This window comes from Colletes latitarsis, chromosome 10 (assembly GCF_051014445.1).
Source record: "Colletes latitarsis isolate SP2378_abdomen chromosome 10, iyColLati1, whole genome shotgun sequence".
Lineage (NCBI taxonomy): Eukaryota > Metazoa > Arthropoda > Insecta > Hymenoptera > Colletidae > Colletes > Colletes latitarsis.
Genome location: NC_135143.1, coordinates 24123208 through 24138596, shown reverse-complemented (window position 1 = coordinate 24138596; position 15389 = coordinate 24123208). Strand labels below are relative to the sequence as shown.

General features: G+C 42.2%; 1 protein-coding gene across 4 annotated transcripts in view; it reads left to right on the top strand.

Moving 5' to 3' along the window:
* Positions 1-15389, top strand: part of Dtn (transmembrane protein 132C dtn) — a 114853-nt gene that overhangs the window by 94700 nt on the left and 4764 nt on the right. Inside the window, exons 5-11 of one of the 4 annotated variants that reach the window (XM_076775599.1) lie at positions 1795-1938; positions 3873-4718; positions 5164-5602; positions 6608-7029; positions 7702-7982; positions 10361-10454; positions 11689-12115. In XM_076775599.1, the coding sequence (XP_076631714.1) occupies positions 1795-1938; positions 3873-4718; positions 5164-5602; positions 6608-7029; positions 7702-7982; positions 10361-10454; positions 11689-11979 (2517 nt within the window). In that variant the 3' untranslated portion in view covers positions 11980-12115. Of the gene's footprint in view, positions 1-1794; positions 1939-3872; positions 4719-5163; positions 5603-6607; positions 7030-7701; positions 7983-10360; positions 10455-11688; positions 15388-15389 lie in introns of those variants that run through there. The other 3 variants (XR_013080529.1, XR_013080528.1, XM_076775598.1) reach the window with 3 other exon arrangements.

The following is a 15389-nucleotide window of genomic DNA, read 5'->3' as shown; positions in this document are numbered from 1 at the left end:
ATCGATCAGAGTCGTGCTACCGTTAACATCGTATTCTCGTGGACGAAACATCGCGATTCGTTTCGAAGTTAAAGGAGGAAGGTTTCTGATTATTCCGCAAAAGAAAAGGAATCCGCTATATCGAAGACATTTTGTATGCAGAACGATTGCGCCATCCATTGAAATATCTGGGCCTCGATGAGACGGTAGAGTCTATAGCGTAAGAAAGAGGTATTCATAGCTACGCTTGCTGTTGATCTTCGAGTCCTAGATCCTCTCGACTACGATATCGCCAAAACCAGTCCGCTTGCTCCAACGAGTGAACCACACACCACTCATGCACCCTGATTATTTTCGTCGTTGCTGGAGCGACCTAAATTCTCCTATCTTGAATAGCTCGGTTCGGGGATGCCCTGCAAAGCATCTTCGAATTTTTCAACATCAGTATTAATAAAGGTAACGTTCGTAGATTGCGAGAGTAATGAAAACTATGACGTTTCGTCCTGGATCCGTTAGAACAGTGCTCCTCAACTCGAAGTTTTATGAATCCCAAGGGGGTCGTAGATTTCTAAGGGTCCGTAAACAACTTGCGCGTAAAAATATTAAATATTTATATTCGCTTAAAGTGTCAGCAAGTAATATCAGCCTGTATTTTATATTTTATATAGAAAAGACACGCTGATATTTTCGAACGAAGTTAAATATTCAATATTTTTATGCGCAAGTTGTTCGCGAATCTTTTGGGATCACGTGAACCTTCGGATTGAAAACCACCGCTCCAACGGATCTTTTATATTTATAAATTTATAAGTAAATTGTATCGTGTTTGAGAAAATTCGATCGACGAATAAATATAAAATGTTTATTTGTCGTTCGCAAATAAAATTCGTCGAGCTACGGATTCGTTCGAACTTCGCACGCCCTGTTCCGGGCGTTCTCGGTCCCATCCGGTCGAAATATTGAAAAATTTTCCGAATATTTTTGATCTCGCGTGCCCGGTGGGAGAGGGGGCGGACCGTCGCGTCCCGAAGAATATCCGCGATCGCGGGGCGAATATTTTAGGGCGGAGGGGAGGGACAAATTCCGGCGGAACACTCGAACGTACTCGACGGCACCTTTTTCGCCGTGTTAAGAACGCGAGATCGGTCTCGTCGATGCACAGCCAAGGGCCAACGGCGGCGTGTGGGTGACCGTCGCGACACGTACACGGCACGATGGGGCGGGTTGTGGGTGGACGGATAGAGAGCGGCTCTCGGGGTCAGAGATTTAAATTCCCTCGCTGCAATATCCGAGTCGTTTGATGTTCCTTCCAAAGGGCAGACTGTGCGGAAGCCAACTTGGAAATGGCTTCGTGCACCGGACTCGCTCGTCCCTGCGCCCTCCCTGCGTCCCCCTTTTCCACCCTGTCCGCTCTCGTTGCAAAGTACACACACAAACTGTACAGGAACCGGGGAGCGCGCGCGTGGAATAACTTCCGCGGTCGTCGCACGCCCCCGCGCGACCGTTCACGTACACGACGATCCTACGAAACAGTCGAACGGCCGATTTCGGCCGGCCCGTCGGAAAAGCCCTTTTAAAGCCTCTCCTTGGCCACGAATCCGCGACCGTTTCGCGTAAAACTTTTCCGACAACGTGCCCTCGGGAGCAAACAAAGGCTGCCGCCGTCGCGTTCCTGTCGGAAACGATCGCGCCACCCCTTAAATCGACCAACGACTCTCCTAAATGGAGTTTCGGAGCGTTTTAACGAGCCCCGCGACGACCGTGTCGCGACAAAGGCGACGCTTTAATCGAGTTCGTTTCTGTTCGCCGTCGCAGAACTGGGAGGTGATGAACACCGCGGTGCTGACGGGCCGGCAAGTGTCCCAGGGGATGAAGGTCTTCATCGTCAGCCAGGCGGGGACCGTGGCCGACGTCACGCTGCAATCCTCCTGTCACTCCGAGGACGAAAGCGTGCTCAAGGTACGTAGTTATCCTGGTACTTTAGGCACGGTTTAAGCTCGTTGAATTCTCCGCCGCGGAATTTTCATCCCTACACGGGTTGGGATTCCTGCAACTCGAAAAACAACCATCGTGTACCATTCACCCTTAACGGTCCAGAAGTATTTCCAAGAGAAATTGTGGACTGAATATTTTTACGTCGAGTATATAATGAACGATATTTATTTTTTAGTGAAAATTTACTGATATACTTTCAGAATAATAGAATAATGAATTTTGTGACAATAAACATTCGACCTAGTAGGTAAAAGTAAAAAACGTTAAAAACAAATTTACCATTTTAATTGTACGATGATTATTATTTGTACGTGAAAACACGAATCCTCTATTTTGTACGATGTACAGATTATAATATTCGAAATTTTAACGCATATCGTGTTAAAGTTTAATTTAATTTACTAAGCCGCATTCTACCCAATTTGTAAAAAAAAGAAAAGCATGGTAGAGGCGGAGTCAAAATCTACTTTTGATTGAAATTTAAAACTAATTTTAAAATTGAATATAACTTAAAATAAAAAATAGATTTCGGTAGTCTTTTCAGTCTATGGAACACGATTTGCGTAAGAAAGAGGTAAAGTTTGAAACGTGTATTATTTAAATTAAACTTCGGACTTTATTCAAGGATCGTGTGTAATATTAAGTACACCACGGGTAATTCTAAGTCTATCCTTTTCACTAACTTCGCCCGTAACATATATTTTGTACAGTCTTATTTAATAGGAGCGTAACCAACATTATTTTAAAACTACATGTTGTAGTGGCGTAAAAATAATTATAAAAGTTCTGCTTACAAAGTGCTACGACGCTTTCATGTTAACGAGTGTGGTTTAATTGCCATTGTAATCTAAAAATATTTTGCATTGCATTATTTTAATTAACTTGACAATACGTCCTCGAGGTAATAAACTACGTAATAATAGTTTTATATTCCACATACATTTTCTTCAGAATTTTAGCTTCGCGATACTGTAATATCATTTTCTGCTTACTATTCTGCCCAGATGCGACACCTCTGTTTGGGATCACTATCCTCTAGTAACAACCAATTTACATTTTTCCTTTTAAACTTTTTTCCATTGATATCAAAAGAGCTATACATTTCTGTCGTTCTCTCTGCGTTTAAATAATTTTAATTTTGCCTGCCTTGACGCGAAGTCTTTTGTTTTGTAGCACATTCTACTACATTGTCAACTATTTTTGTTTCCTTAAAATGCATCAACCGTTTGTTTATAAATTCCTTTGACTTTTTCACGTATATTGCAGCCATTTGTGACATTTCCCTTTGAACGCAGACTAAAGATAAAAATATCGTTTCGTTGCTAAAATTAGAACAAATTGATAACATTCTCTATGATACATCATCAGGTACTTTCAGGTAAAAATTTGTCCGATCATGTTCTTGTTAAACAACCTGTACTACGTGTTTCATGGTAACACTCTCGGCCTGGAAATTGTAATCTGGCGTATAACAAGAAATGAAAATACGACAAGTATACTACTTAAACTTGTGAAACTACATATTTCTAGGAAAACTAAAAATAGTAATATAAAAAGAATTTACAATTTTAGCTGTCACGCCACAGTTCGAAGTTAGTAATTTTTTGGGCGTGGTGCAACAATGTCCCAACTCTATTTTTATTCTAATTATTCCTAAACATGCACCTAAGTAAATTGTACAAAAATATACATATTCTCAGATCAATAGTACCCACTCGAATTAATAAAAATAGCTTAATCTTACATAAAAAGACAGCCAATATCTAAGCTTTATCGTATCTCACACGAAGAATATTTAAATTCTAGATAACAGAGGGGTATAAAAAAAATGTTATTTTCGAAGAAATATATCCGGGGTAGACTCGCAGAATTTTGTTAACGACAATCTCGCGTTGCAGGTGTCGTCTTCCTGCAGCAGCGTGTACGTAGACGGTACGGAGATTCGGGGCTCCAGCAACGCGTCTGTCCTCGTCAAGTACGGAACTTACACGGGGTTGGCGAAATTCACGGTCTGGATGCCGGATTTCCCACTGGAGGTGACCGTCGGGGACACCAGGTTGAGCCAGATCAAGGGCTGGAAGGTACCGGAGGAGCACACGGTCGGGACCAAGAGCAAACGTAGCTTGAACGCCACTGGTTCGCGGATGAACGAGTCCGCGGTGAAAACGAAAAAGAGGAGCGCGGCGGAACTGGAGGACTCCGTGGACGACACCTCGTTGGACGTTGATGACGCGGACGTGATCCTCGAGGAGGACGAGCAAGAAGAGAGATTCCGTGGCAACGACCACGGTTGGGACGCGATCAATTCCATCGAAAGGGGACCATCCACCAACTGCAGGCTCCGATTCCAGCAGAGTCCCGTCGAGGTTCACGCGAGATTCCTGGCCACCGACCACGACTCCGGAAGGGACTCGTATTTCGTGAATCGTCGTACCTGGCTGCGTGTCACCGACCTGGTGATGGGCATGCTTCGGGTCTCGGATCCCAGAATAGCGATTCTCTTGCAAGGGAGGGTGGTCCAAGGTCGCGGTATGGGCAGAACGGAAGTGCAGGTGCTCTCGCCGATTACTGGCAGAGTGATCGGCGCGAAGGAAGTACGAGTCGGGAACGATCGAGTGGCGGTCACCAGGCTATCCGTGAGAGTCGTGTCTGGCCTGCAGCTCACCATCAGTCCAGATACAGCCATCGAGAACGGATACATCGCGGAGACGTCGGTTACGAGGAGACTGACTGCTAAGTACCAGGTGAAATAACCCGTATCTGTTTGTAATGCATTCGTTGTTAAGTATCGGTCGAAGTATGTAGTTCGATCGACCTCTCGAGATCACGCTTCCACGACTATGAATCACGCCAGGTATAATACTCGGGTGGTAGAAGCACGACGAGCTCGTAAAATCAGTGGGGGGTGGAAAGCCGGTGGCGTTACTCGAATGTCCGGGAGTCGAGAAAGTTGTCCGATGGGTATAGGGCTTAGCGGTTTTAAGTTAGGGTCGGTTTTAATTTTTTTTATGGAACTTGACACGGTATCGTAAGATATCTGTGTCTATTTTAACACGGGGATTGTCGTGTCACCCATAAATGAGTCATACAAAAACTTCGCTCTACAAAACGTTTATAACTATTTTACAGACTTGTAAGTTGAACAGAAATTGCTTACGAGTAATACTCTCTTAACAAATACTTCTGCAGGAGGGCCTTCTTGACATAGACGTCGAATTCTCGGATGGAACAAGGACACCGTTAAGGGAAATAGCCGTGACCGACTACCACTTGTTAGTCGAAAGCTTGGACCCGGAGGTAGTGGCTTTCGCGCCGATGGTCGCTTCCCATCATCCCCGAGTGATCGCGGTGGGCGAAGGCCGTGGCGATTTGTTAAGAGTTAATCTTCAGCTGGCCGACGCCTGTCGTCTAGGCGGCAGGAGGTCCGGGAAAGGTTCTCAAAGGGCCACGGCGTCCGCACTGGCCAGTGCCTCGGCCAACGTCGAGGTGGATTTCGCCTCCAGCGAGCTCCCAAATCGACCAGAGTTCGTGCAGAACGACGGGGGCGGAACAGTCGGGTCGCATCACCACAGGGAAAGGAAGACCAGCAGGGGGGAAATGGCGCCTGACATGCGTGACATTCTCATCGGTAAATAGATCCCTGTTCCCCATTTGCATCTCTCACTGCTTCTCTTTCTCAGAACGCCACTGCACGATTATCTTTCGGTAACATCGAAAAGGTTCTTTCACCACAGACGAGGTATACGAGTAGATCTTACACATTATGGACTTTCGTGGCCCAATCTGATTGCCATGCCAATCTAAAAAAATTATTTTTAGATAGGGGGGTCAATTATAAACATTTTTGGCGAATAGACATACCCCTGAAATCCTAACACTTTCGAGAAAAAAATTCATTACCGAAAATATAATGTATAAGGTCTACTCGTATACCTCGACTGTGCTTTCACTTTCCATCATCGAAATCTTTTTCTTCCGAGCACGTTTTGCTAATGGATTATTTTTACTATAAGTGTTTAGTCGTATTTAATGAAACGAGTCGAGGATGTACAAGATATTAAAACGACTGCTCATGCGATCGCCCAAGGCCTCCTATTATGCCATTTTGATATTCCGTTACTATATTTTATATCTTTTCGCGCAGACCTGTGGACGTTAGCTGTCTTTCGAACACGAAGACGCGCGATGATACCGTAAGGGTGCAGGCAATTTCTGACGTCGCTCGCGACTTCGTATCTAGATAGAAATTTCAAAGATTAAAAAATGTTTGCGATCTGAAATTGCAATCTGAATTGTAAAATTAAATTATATTTCACGTTGAATAAAGTAAGATCTAAGGGAATAATTGTTCGATGGAATAAATGTTAAATTGTTATATAGATCTAGACTCTAGATTTTGAAGTGATCAAAATATTCGGCATGAACTTTGGTTAGTAACTAGAGTCCATTGTTGCAGTCCTCGACTCGTCAGTAATTAACGTTTGCATGGTGATCAGGCCTTCGTCTCGCTTTCTGCAGCCAGCTGGTCGCTGGGGAGGATACGTAGCAGCTTCGGGAGCTCTCACGCTCTATTCACTTGATCGTTTCTCACTCTTCTCCTCTCTGTTTCTGTCTCTTTGTTTTCTGTGCAAAGGGCTACCGCTGAAAGACGAGAACGGGCACGAGCCTTTGGTGCAGGCATGGCAGCACCACACGGCTATAGCTAATGGCATGTCTTCAGGAGGAATGGGCGGCGTCGGGATACGGCATCACGGGGGAGTGCGCATGAGTCCACTCGAGATCGGGATGTACGTCCTCCTGGCGGCCTTCTGTTTCGCCATCGTCGTCTTTGTCGTCTCCTGCGTGGTCTACGCCAGCAAGTTCAAGCCCCAGCCGCCGGACTCGCCACTGACCGGAGCCGTACTTCCGGTCCTCTCTGGAGCAGCGAGGGCCAGAGCAGCAGCCAACCAACTGGCGTCGGGAAGACGACCACCCAGAGAGTCAACGACGAACGCTCACGATTGGGTCTGGCTAGGAAGAGCAACCCTCGAGAGAGCTGCCTGCGGACCTCAACAGGTAGAAGTTTCATTCTTTACATCCGGCATTATTTCTTATTCGGATATATTCGTCTAACCCTAATCCTAATCCTAGAATGTGACTTTAGATCGGTATTAACGTGATTCGTAAATTGAACATTTCTATCCCTTCAAACTTGGAGGATCCCCCTTCGTCAGATCTCGCCAATTGACGTTTGAAGACCACAGCATATTTACTCTAGAAAGATCTTAAAAGTATGCTATTTACCACGTTAAATTATTTAGTAATTTAATAAGATTAAAATAAATAATTACAATAAAGTAATTTTCTTGAAACAAACAAAATATCTGACGCAAAAACAAGTGCCCAACTTGCTCCTCGTACTTATCCATAAATAGAATAGCACCTATAATAGCAGAAAATGAAATAAATTATTGGACGACCTTGCCTGTAAGTCGTTATAATCTAGAAAACAACGCTGTTGGAATTTAAATCCGCTATTCCATAGATTTATTGAAACGCTATTTAATTGCACGGACGAACAGTAAACTGCGTATATCCGGGGTTGATATTTAGTTCCCCTCCATCCCTTTACCCTCTTTAGCCGTCTCCCTTCCATCGAACCGTATTACACCCACTACGTCGAATCGAATTTATTACCGTTATCTATAATAGATCAGGGTAATGAATCAGCGAGCATTGTCGTTCCAGGTACGAGTCACCAGCAATCCTCTCGCCAACGAAACCGAAGGAGATTCGAGCGATCTGGCGACTTGCTTCGACAATCCGAACCACATCGAATTGCCATCCGTGGGCCAACGGAACAACAGTTCCGGACCCATCGACACAACGACCTACTGCAAAAGAGACAAGCTCCCAAGGAATAGTTTCATTTCGAAACCTGGCTCGAAACTGTCGGCCGCGGTGACGGCAACCACAGTGACTACTCCAGCGTCCATGGCAACATCGACCGTGACCACTACACGAAACGAGTAATTCATTTGCTATTATTTCTCTCTTTCGATCTTCTAAATGCTCTCTGTCGATTTTACATCCATAACGGTAACAATAGAGTAGAGATCATGGTTTTGAACGTGTATTTTATACGCACCTGTACACATGTACAATTTTTAAGACTCGCGTATCCGTGTGCTATTAATATTTTTTATTTTGTGCAATCATTTTATGTAGAATAAAATACTAGAATTTTTAATCGTATAATTTTTAAATGGGCAATTAATTTCGGAAAAATATATTGCCTCATATGATAACATACAACACCGTTTCAATTAACAACGTTCGTTAAAATAATCCTCTACTTCATTTTGATATTTTGAAATCTTTTAATAACCGAGCGCTATATTTCGCCTCTGTAGATAATGGTGCAACGCTTGTTCGTTTCTTGTAACTCCAACTTATCGTCGCTCTGACAAATTGAAATGCAAAACCATTGTTCGATTTTCTATCGATTGTATTTTATGCCCAGACTGCATCTACAAAGCCGATTAACTCTCTTTGACGGTATATCCAAATTTCGACAGCTCATTTAACCGGCTTAATTGAAATCGTGTTAGTCTCGTTAAATATAGGCTATCAGACTATCAAAGCAAACGAAATTTCATAAATACATTGTCAGTTACATCAAAAGCATTTAGTAAAATTGTTACGAATGAAATTATTCGAATAATTTACTTCCTAGAACTTCCTTTACTTTATTTAGAAAAATTACATAAAATATAAAATGTTGCAACTACCAATACTGACTCAGGAATCTTTCCTCTGTCGTTTAAACCAGACCATTTTAGCTTTCTTTGATCATCTTTAATGAAACTATAAATGTTTAATAAAATATTTTATTATTTTTACATAGAACATATTGACAAAACTTGACCCGAATATTTTGGAACACGGTATATTGCACTCTTGAGAAAAATACAACATAAATAGAATTGTGATATTTTACAGTTTCATTCAAAATTGTCAATGGATAAATTACTGGTCTTGTCTTATTAGAACCAATTTAATTTCATTATGGCTCTAGATTTAGGGATCTGATAAACCGAATCGTTTCTTTCACTAACACTTACGATATTGATTTTCTCTTCGACTCAATCACATCTCTAATAGATAACTAGAATAAAACGTTGCAAAGTAAACGAACCACGCATTTATAAAATATTAGGTTGGTGCATAAAGTCGTAAAGGTTTAACTCGATCAAAATTCTGAAGCAATCTTTTTATTAGTCAAGCCTTATACATCATTTTAAAGCTCTTTCTTCGTCGAAATGGAATGCAAATAGTTTTTCGATTCGACTTAACGATTCGAAGATCTTAAATTCGAGATTATGGAATACCAAATAATAAAAGTCAACATTTTTCAATCTACTGCTGTTCGCGTTCGATCGAGACTTAAATGCTTCCTTTGCTTCGTATTGACGTACATGCATCGTTTCTCATCGTCGGTACTGATGAGTATCGGAAACAGTCGATATTTCTGACGGAAATGACGATGGTAGAGATAAGTGAAGAGGGCGGCGACTGTTGCACGATGAATCTTGTTATCGGCATTCGATAGTCGTCGACACCCACGAAACGAGTTTTTGTACCTTCCTCGACGATTATAGGTGTCGGATAGTGGTTGAATGATCACAGACCATCTCTCGAGACAATTCTCCAACTATTTCGCGCTGATCCTCGCGAATTAAAACGTTCAAGCGGTCCACATTCAATTCGAAAGGTCACTCAGACCGCGGAATGTCACTCGTCTTGAAAATGCCTTCTTTGAAATTTGCAAATCATTTTTGGGTCGTTGAATCTTCAATAGAGACTTCTCCATAGTCAGCAAAAATTTCTCGAGCAGCTTGGCAAGCATTTAAAGGAGTATGCTATAGTTAATACGCTGGAATTGAATGCTATAAAACGAAAGATCTTACTACTCTCTTACTTAATTAAAAGAATGCACATACAAGGATATTTTTTAATAATTGAACGATATGCATAATTCGTGGACGACTTATATCCAAATAAAAATGGTCAAATCGTTTTGTAACTCTTTGTACTCGTTTCAAAATTTAATTTTATGGACTTGATAATTAAAAACAGAATATTTCAGGAAAAATGTACGATTACTTGTTTGTAGTGAAAAGGAAACAACAGATTTTATCGTGTGTATGCCAATATATTAATTTAGAAAATTTTACATTTTTTTAGTTAATGTCACAAATAATTATAATAATTATTCTATAAAAAAAAAGCATTATTATCTCAATTATTTCAAAGCCACTTATCGGTGACTACGGTGTAACTTTCCAAATCATGCTACTCAGGTTTTTGTTCTTACTTAAAATAATAACATAATTTCCAATTGCAGGGCAAAGGGGGGAGGGGTACCGGTGCCAAGTGCACAGACTGCGGAGCTTACTCGCTTGAATATCGTTCGACTCGGAGTGCACGCTTCCAAAAAAGTGACTATATCTTCTTCATTTTTTTCAATGTTCAAATAAATCTTTTCGTATAATAATTCTGAGTCCGTGTACTTTAAAAACCAGCTAGAGAAAAATCTTGAGTTTTTTTACGTTTTAACCGTAGATATTTCCCCTTAAGCATTTAATCGAGCGCGAAGAGAAATAGCTGGTAATATTATATTTTCTCGACTCGGCGATCTACAAACTCGAACTTAAAGCATTTACGTCGCTAACTTGAATGGAAGAATTTCTGCATGCGTTCGATAGAGGAAAGAAAGAGCTATAAAATGATGTGCAACACTTGACTCTAAACTTATACGTCGATCCGATACAGTAATTCCTCCCTTAAGGACAGAATTCTAGCATGAAATTAAGAAACTGAAATATCCCTACTACTGCATGTAAATAAATATAAATACATTTTCACCGAACCAAAATAGTAAAGGTAAACAAACGTTAAGGAGTGCATACAATCGCTAACGAATGCAAATGCATTACAAACAAATATTTAAATCAACATTCACTGATTAAACAAATGAGGGTATGCAATTACTAGTAACAATAGACAATCGCTGAAACGTACACATTTACTATAACAAGTATGCGGCGATTCTAGTAACTGGGACAAGTTGTAGGTTTTTTCCAAACAAAGGTACACATTAATCCCTAAAGAAAGAAGTTTAATTCCCTGATTCCTAAACGCAGTATACACTTTTTTTCTAAAATGTACTTTGCACGGTTTTAAAAATATTAAAACACGTCTATCTTTCATCTCGATAAGCGTGGAGTATTTATCTCCATAATACTACATATTGGTGAAAGGATGGCACGAAAGATTCAAATTAGAACTTCAGAATATAAAATGCAAGTAAAAGAGTAACAAAATGTTTATACGTTAAAGGCAGAACCATTTGTATATAGTATGAAATAAAGTATTGCACTTTCGATAGTCGTATCTCGATCCTTTTATATGCAACAAGACGAGGGGAATCGATTCGCGTAAAATAAAATACATGGTCATATTTAAAAAAGAAAAAAATAATGTCGAACGATAACCTCGTATGGAAGACTCATGTAAAATGGTAAAACGAGAAGTGATATTTGACAATTTTTTTACAGCGTAAGGGTTTGATGAAACTTTTCGCCACGGCTCGTCCCAGTTTCTAGAATCCGCGTGGAATGATGGGAATACGCGGATAGGGATAAATACTGATAATAATAATTCTGATTGCAGCAACGACGACATTCCGCCGCCTCTGCCGCCGCACGGGATGCCCGTCGCGACCGCCGCGATCGCGGCGATGACAGTCCCTGCCCCGATCGGCGCATCCGCCAACAACAACTGCAACGAAGACTACAAGCCGCCGGTGCCGCCGCACAGGAACACGGGGGTGATCGTGCAGGTGCCAGACACCCCGAGAAAGCATCGTCACAGGGTGTCGAACGGCAGCGCGGCCGGCAGCCATCACGGGAACAACCAGCGGCACAACAAGCAGATCCATCATATCAAGCCATCGCACGGTAAAGCTAGAGTAGATAGTCCGAAAGAGAACGTCGCGGAGGAGGAGGAGTTCGTGGAGCTAGTGACACACGATGACAACAGGCACTCGAAGGACGCGAGAGCCAGAGAGGTGAAGAGAGCGACGATCGTCGGTAATCCAATGTTCTCGTCGTTCTCGACAGCAGCAGTCGCCTCGTCGATGAACGTGTCCAGCCCGACCGTGGCATCGTCCTCCTCGTCACCGCCTAACTCGTCGCCGTCCTCATCTTCCGCCTCCTCCTCGTCCTCGTCCTCCTCCTCGTCGTCGTCCGCCTCGTCCGCGTCCTCGTCCCAAGAGCAGGAGGAATCAGTGGCGCTGGACGACCTTAATCTGGGCATGGACTACAATCAGATCATGCAGTACTTCGACAACCTGAAGGAATCGAACGCCTAGGTGATGGCGTTCGGCCTTGGAGAAGGTCGAGAGTAGTCAACGTCGATACGAAACTAACCGGAAACCTCGTCTTGAGCGTGCGAACGAACTCGGGCCACGTTCTCCGCTTCCTCTCTAATCGCCATATTAGCACGTTCGCATTGAGAACGCGCACGTAGGCCGAGTCGTCCGCTCGAACGACGCTCCGAAACGTTTCGTATTCTAGGCTATAATCTAGTCAGCTTCCTAGCAGCACATCAAGAGTATCGCGCAAAACGCATCGACACACAGGTACACACCGGTACACGTATACAGGCATAAGCAGGTGAAAGAGATGTGCGGTGAACTCGCGGTGACTCGATGAATTCGATATACTTTTTCTATAATAACATTTTTAGGGAATGGATGAACGTAGAATAAGAAGCTTCTTTGTTCTCTTCGAGGCAAAGGTGGTTCCTTACTATCTTCACGATTCAGTTTTGCCCTAATCGCTCAGCCTGTGATTTCTCGTATTCGTTCGCTATTAAATTATTAATATTGGTATTATAAAATGTTTCCAACTTTAGAAGAGATACGCTCGCGTACACATATCGGATGGGTCACATTGATCAACGCATGCGTTATCAGACAGTAGAAATATTTTTCATTTAAATTTAATTAAAATATTATCATGTATCATCGATTACATATTAGCGTAATGATCGATATTGATTGACCCGTCTTCCACTCAATTAAGTAGGGAACGACATGGAACAAGCAAAAACGAAGAGAACAATCGAACGGACAACCGTGTACCTTTATTTATTTACGTTGTTCAGCGACGATTACCATGTTCGATAGCTGAGATATAAGGGCTTGAAGTTTCACGCTACCGTGTCTCGCGAAGTTCATCGTATCGCTTCTACCGATTATTCATAAACATATATACACACATACACGCATACACACATACTCACAGAGGCTTTAAAGGTGTGATCGTCGGTGGCCGGTGGGGTTAGGTAGATCGCGCGCTCGATTCGAACAGCTTTCTCCTCTTTTCCCCGACGATCGATCGACCGCCGATCCTCGCTTCCACCTCCGTGCACTATCGATCTCTCGCTCAAGCCCTCGCCGCGCGGCGATCGAACGATTCTCTCGTTCCCGCGCCTCGTGACAGGGCATTCACCAAAAAGTGGCCGAACAAAAACCGACCTTTTTGTCTCGAGATCGATCTCGGGTTCTTCGACAGCCACGTCGAAACACCGGGCGCTTGTTTTTCTCAATTTTTCTTTCTTTTTTTTTTCTTGTTTTGTCTTTAGTCGCCTGTCAAAGCTTTAGCGTCCATCCATTATTGTCAGTGTTCCCGAGGCAAAAAAGGGGGCCTTTTCATTTTTCCATCGACGTGTTCTAGCACGCTTATTTTTTTACACTGTTGCTCGCCGCCGCGTCTTCCATACGTTTAATGCCTGGCGCAACCGAGATCGATATCGCGACGAACGGGTAGCCGGTCGGCCGGCCATTTTCTTTCTAATCTGCGCCGGAGGAGACGTATAATAATATTTATTCGATCGACCGTACGTCGTAATGTTTGTAAATTTTGCTTTGTAAGACTGTGTAAATATATATATTATATATATATATATACATATACGCGACTTAGCGCATGTTAATTATGGACTCGAACGGATGTAACGATAGAGCACAAAACGCGCGCGTCAGTCGTTCGACGGAGCCAAACGGAAAAGCGAATACGGGTCACCAGGTCGTTTTCACTGGAGTTCCCTTTTACGTTCATTATATAATCCATGGGAATTAATTTTGTCGTGTACAATAAATTCTTTTGGGACGATCGCTTAGGGGAAACAAGGGGAATCCTAGACTTTTTTATTTGGATAGCTCCTTTTTTTTTTGGTACGCACAGTTACAGAATTAAGGCGAAAAATTATAATCGATTCTATTTACAAGCACGCGCTTCTAGCTTGCTATTTTTATTCCTTGTCTTAAGTCTGTAACTATGCATAGTAGAAAAAAAAGAATGATCAAAGTAACTATTAGCTTGATAGGAGTTACCTAAGAGATTAAAGAATTATTTTATTACCTAAAGTAACTGTTACGTTGAAAGGAATCCTCGTTTTATACGATCCATTTTTAATATATTACTAAACGCAAGACGAAACTGAAGACAATGTACCGTTAAACGGAACTAATTGCAAATAATTTCTACTCGAAGACCATACTATTTGAAATCAACTTATCATTTTATGTTGCGAGGTCTAAAACTTTGGTCTTCCAACAAATCCAAATTACCCGAACGAAACGTACACGAAAGTCGGTTAACGAATTTTAAATTTATACTTGTTTGCGAATAAGATTCTCCGTGCTAAATTAACGGGGAATTATGGCAAGCAACCAACTGTTGCGGGTTACTCCGTTCGATGGAGAATCGTTAATTCGCCAACTCCAACTTGGGAAACGATTATCAACGAGCTAGCTGCGGCCCGTTACGCTGCTCCGTCTATCGCTTTTAATTATGATTCATTCCCCGTCGATTGGATTCCGCAATTGTCCGCGTACGTGCCGCCTTTCGAGTCGCGGCACGTGTTTCTTTTCGCGCGAACCCTGCATCTGTGCCATCGTTAATTCCATCGCGAATCGCGTTCACGTTCGTATATACAGGGAGTTCGGCCACCCCTGGGAAAAATTTTAATAGAGGATTCTAGAGCCCAAAATAAGACGAAAATCAAGAATACCAATTTGTTGATGAAGGCCTCGTTAAAAAGTTATTAACAATTAAATTCAAAAATTTCATATCGTTCTGGAAAAATTATTTTCGGTTGCGGGGGTCAATTACAATAATTTTTGGTGAATAGACATACTCCCGAAATCTTGCGTATTTTCGAGAAAAAAATTCAGTACGGCCGGAATTTTAAACGTTAATAACTTTTTAACGAGGCCTCCATCAACAAATTGGTATTCTTGATTTTCGTCTTATTTTGGCCTCTAGAATCCTCCATTAAAATTTTTCCCAGGGGTGGCCAAACAC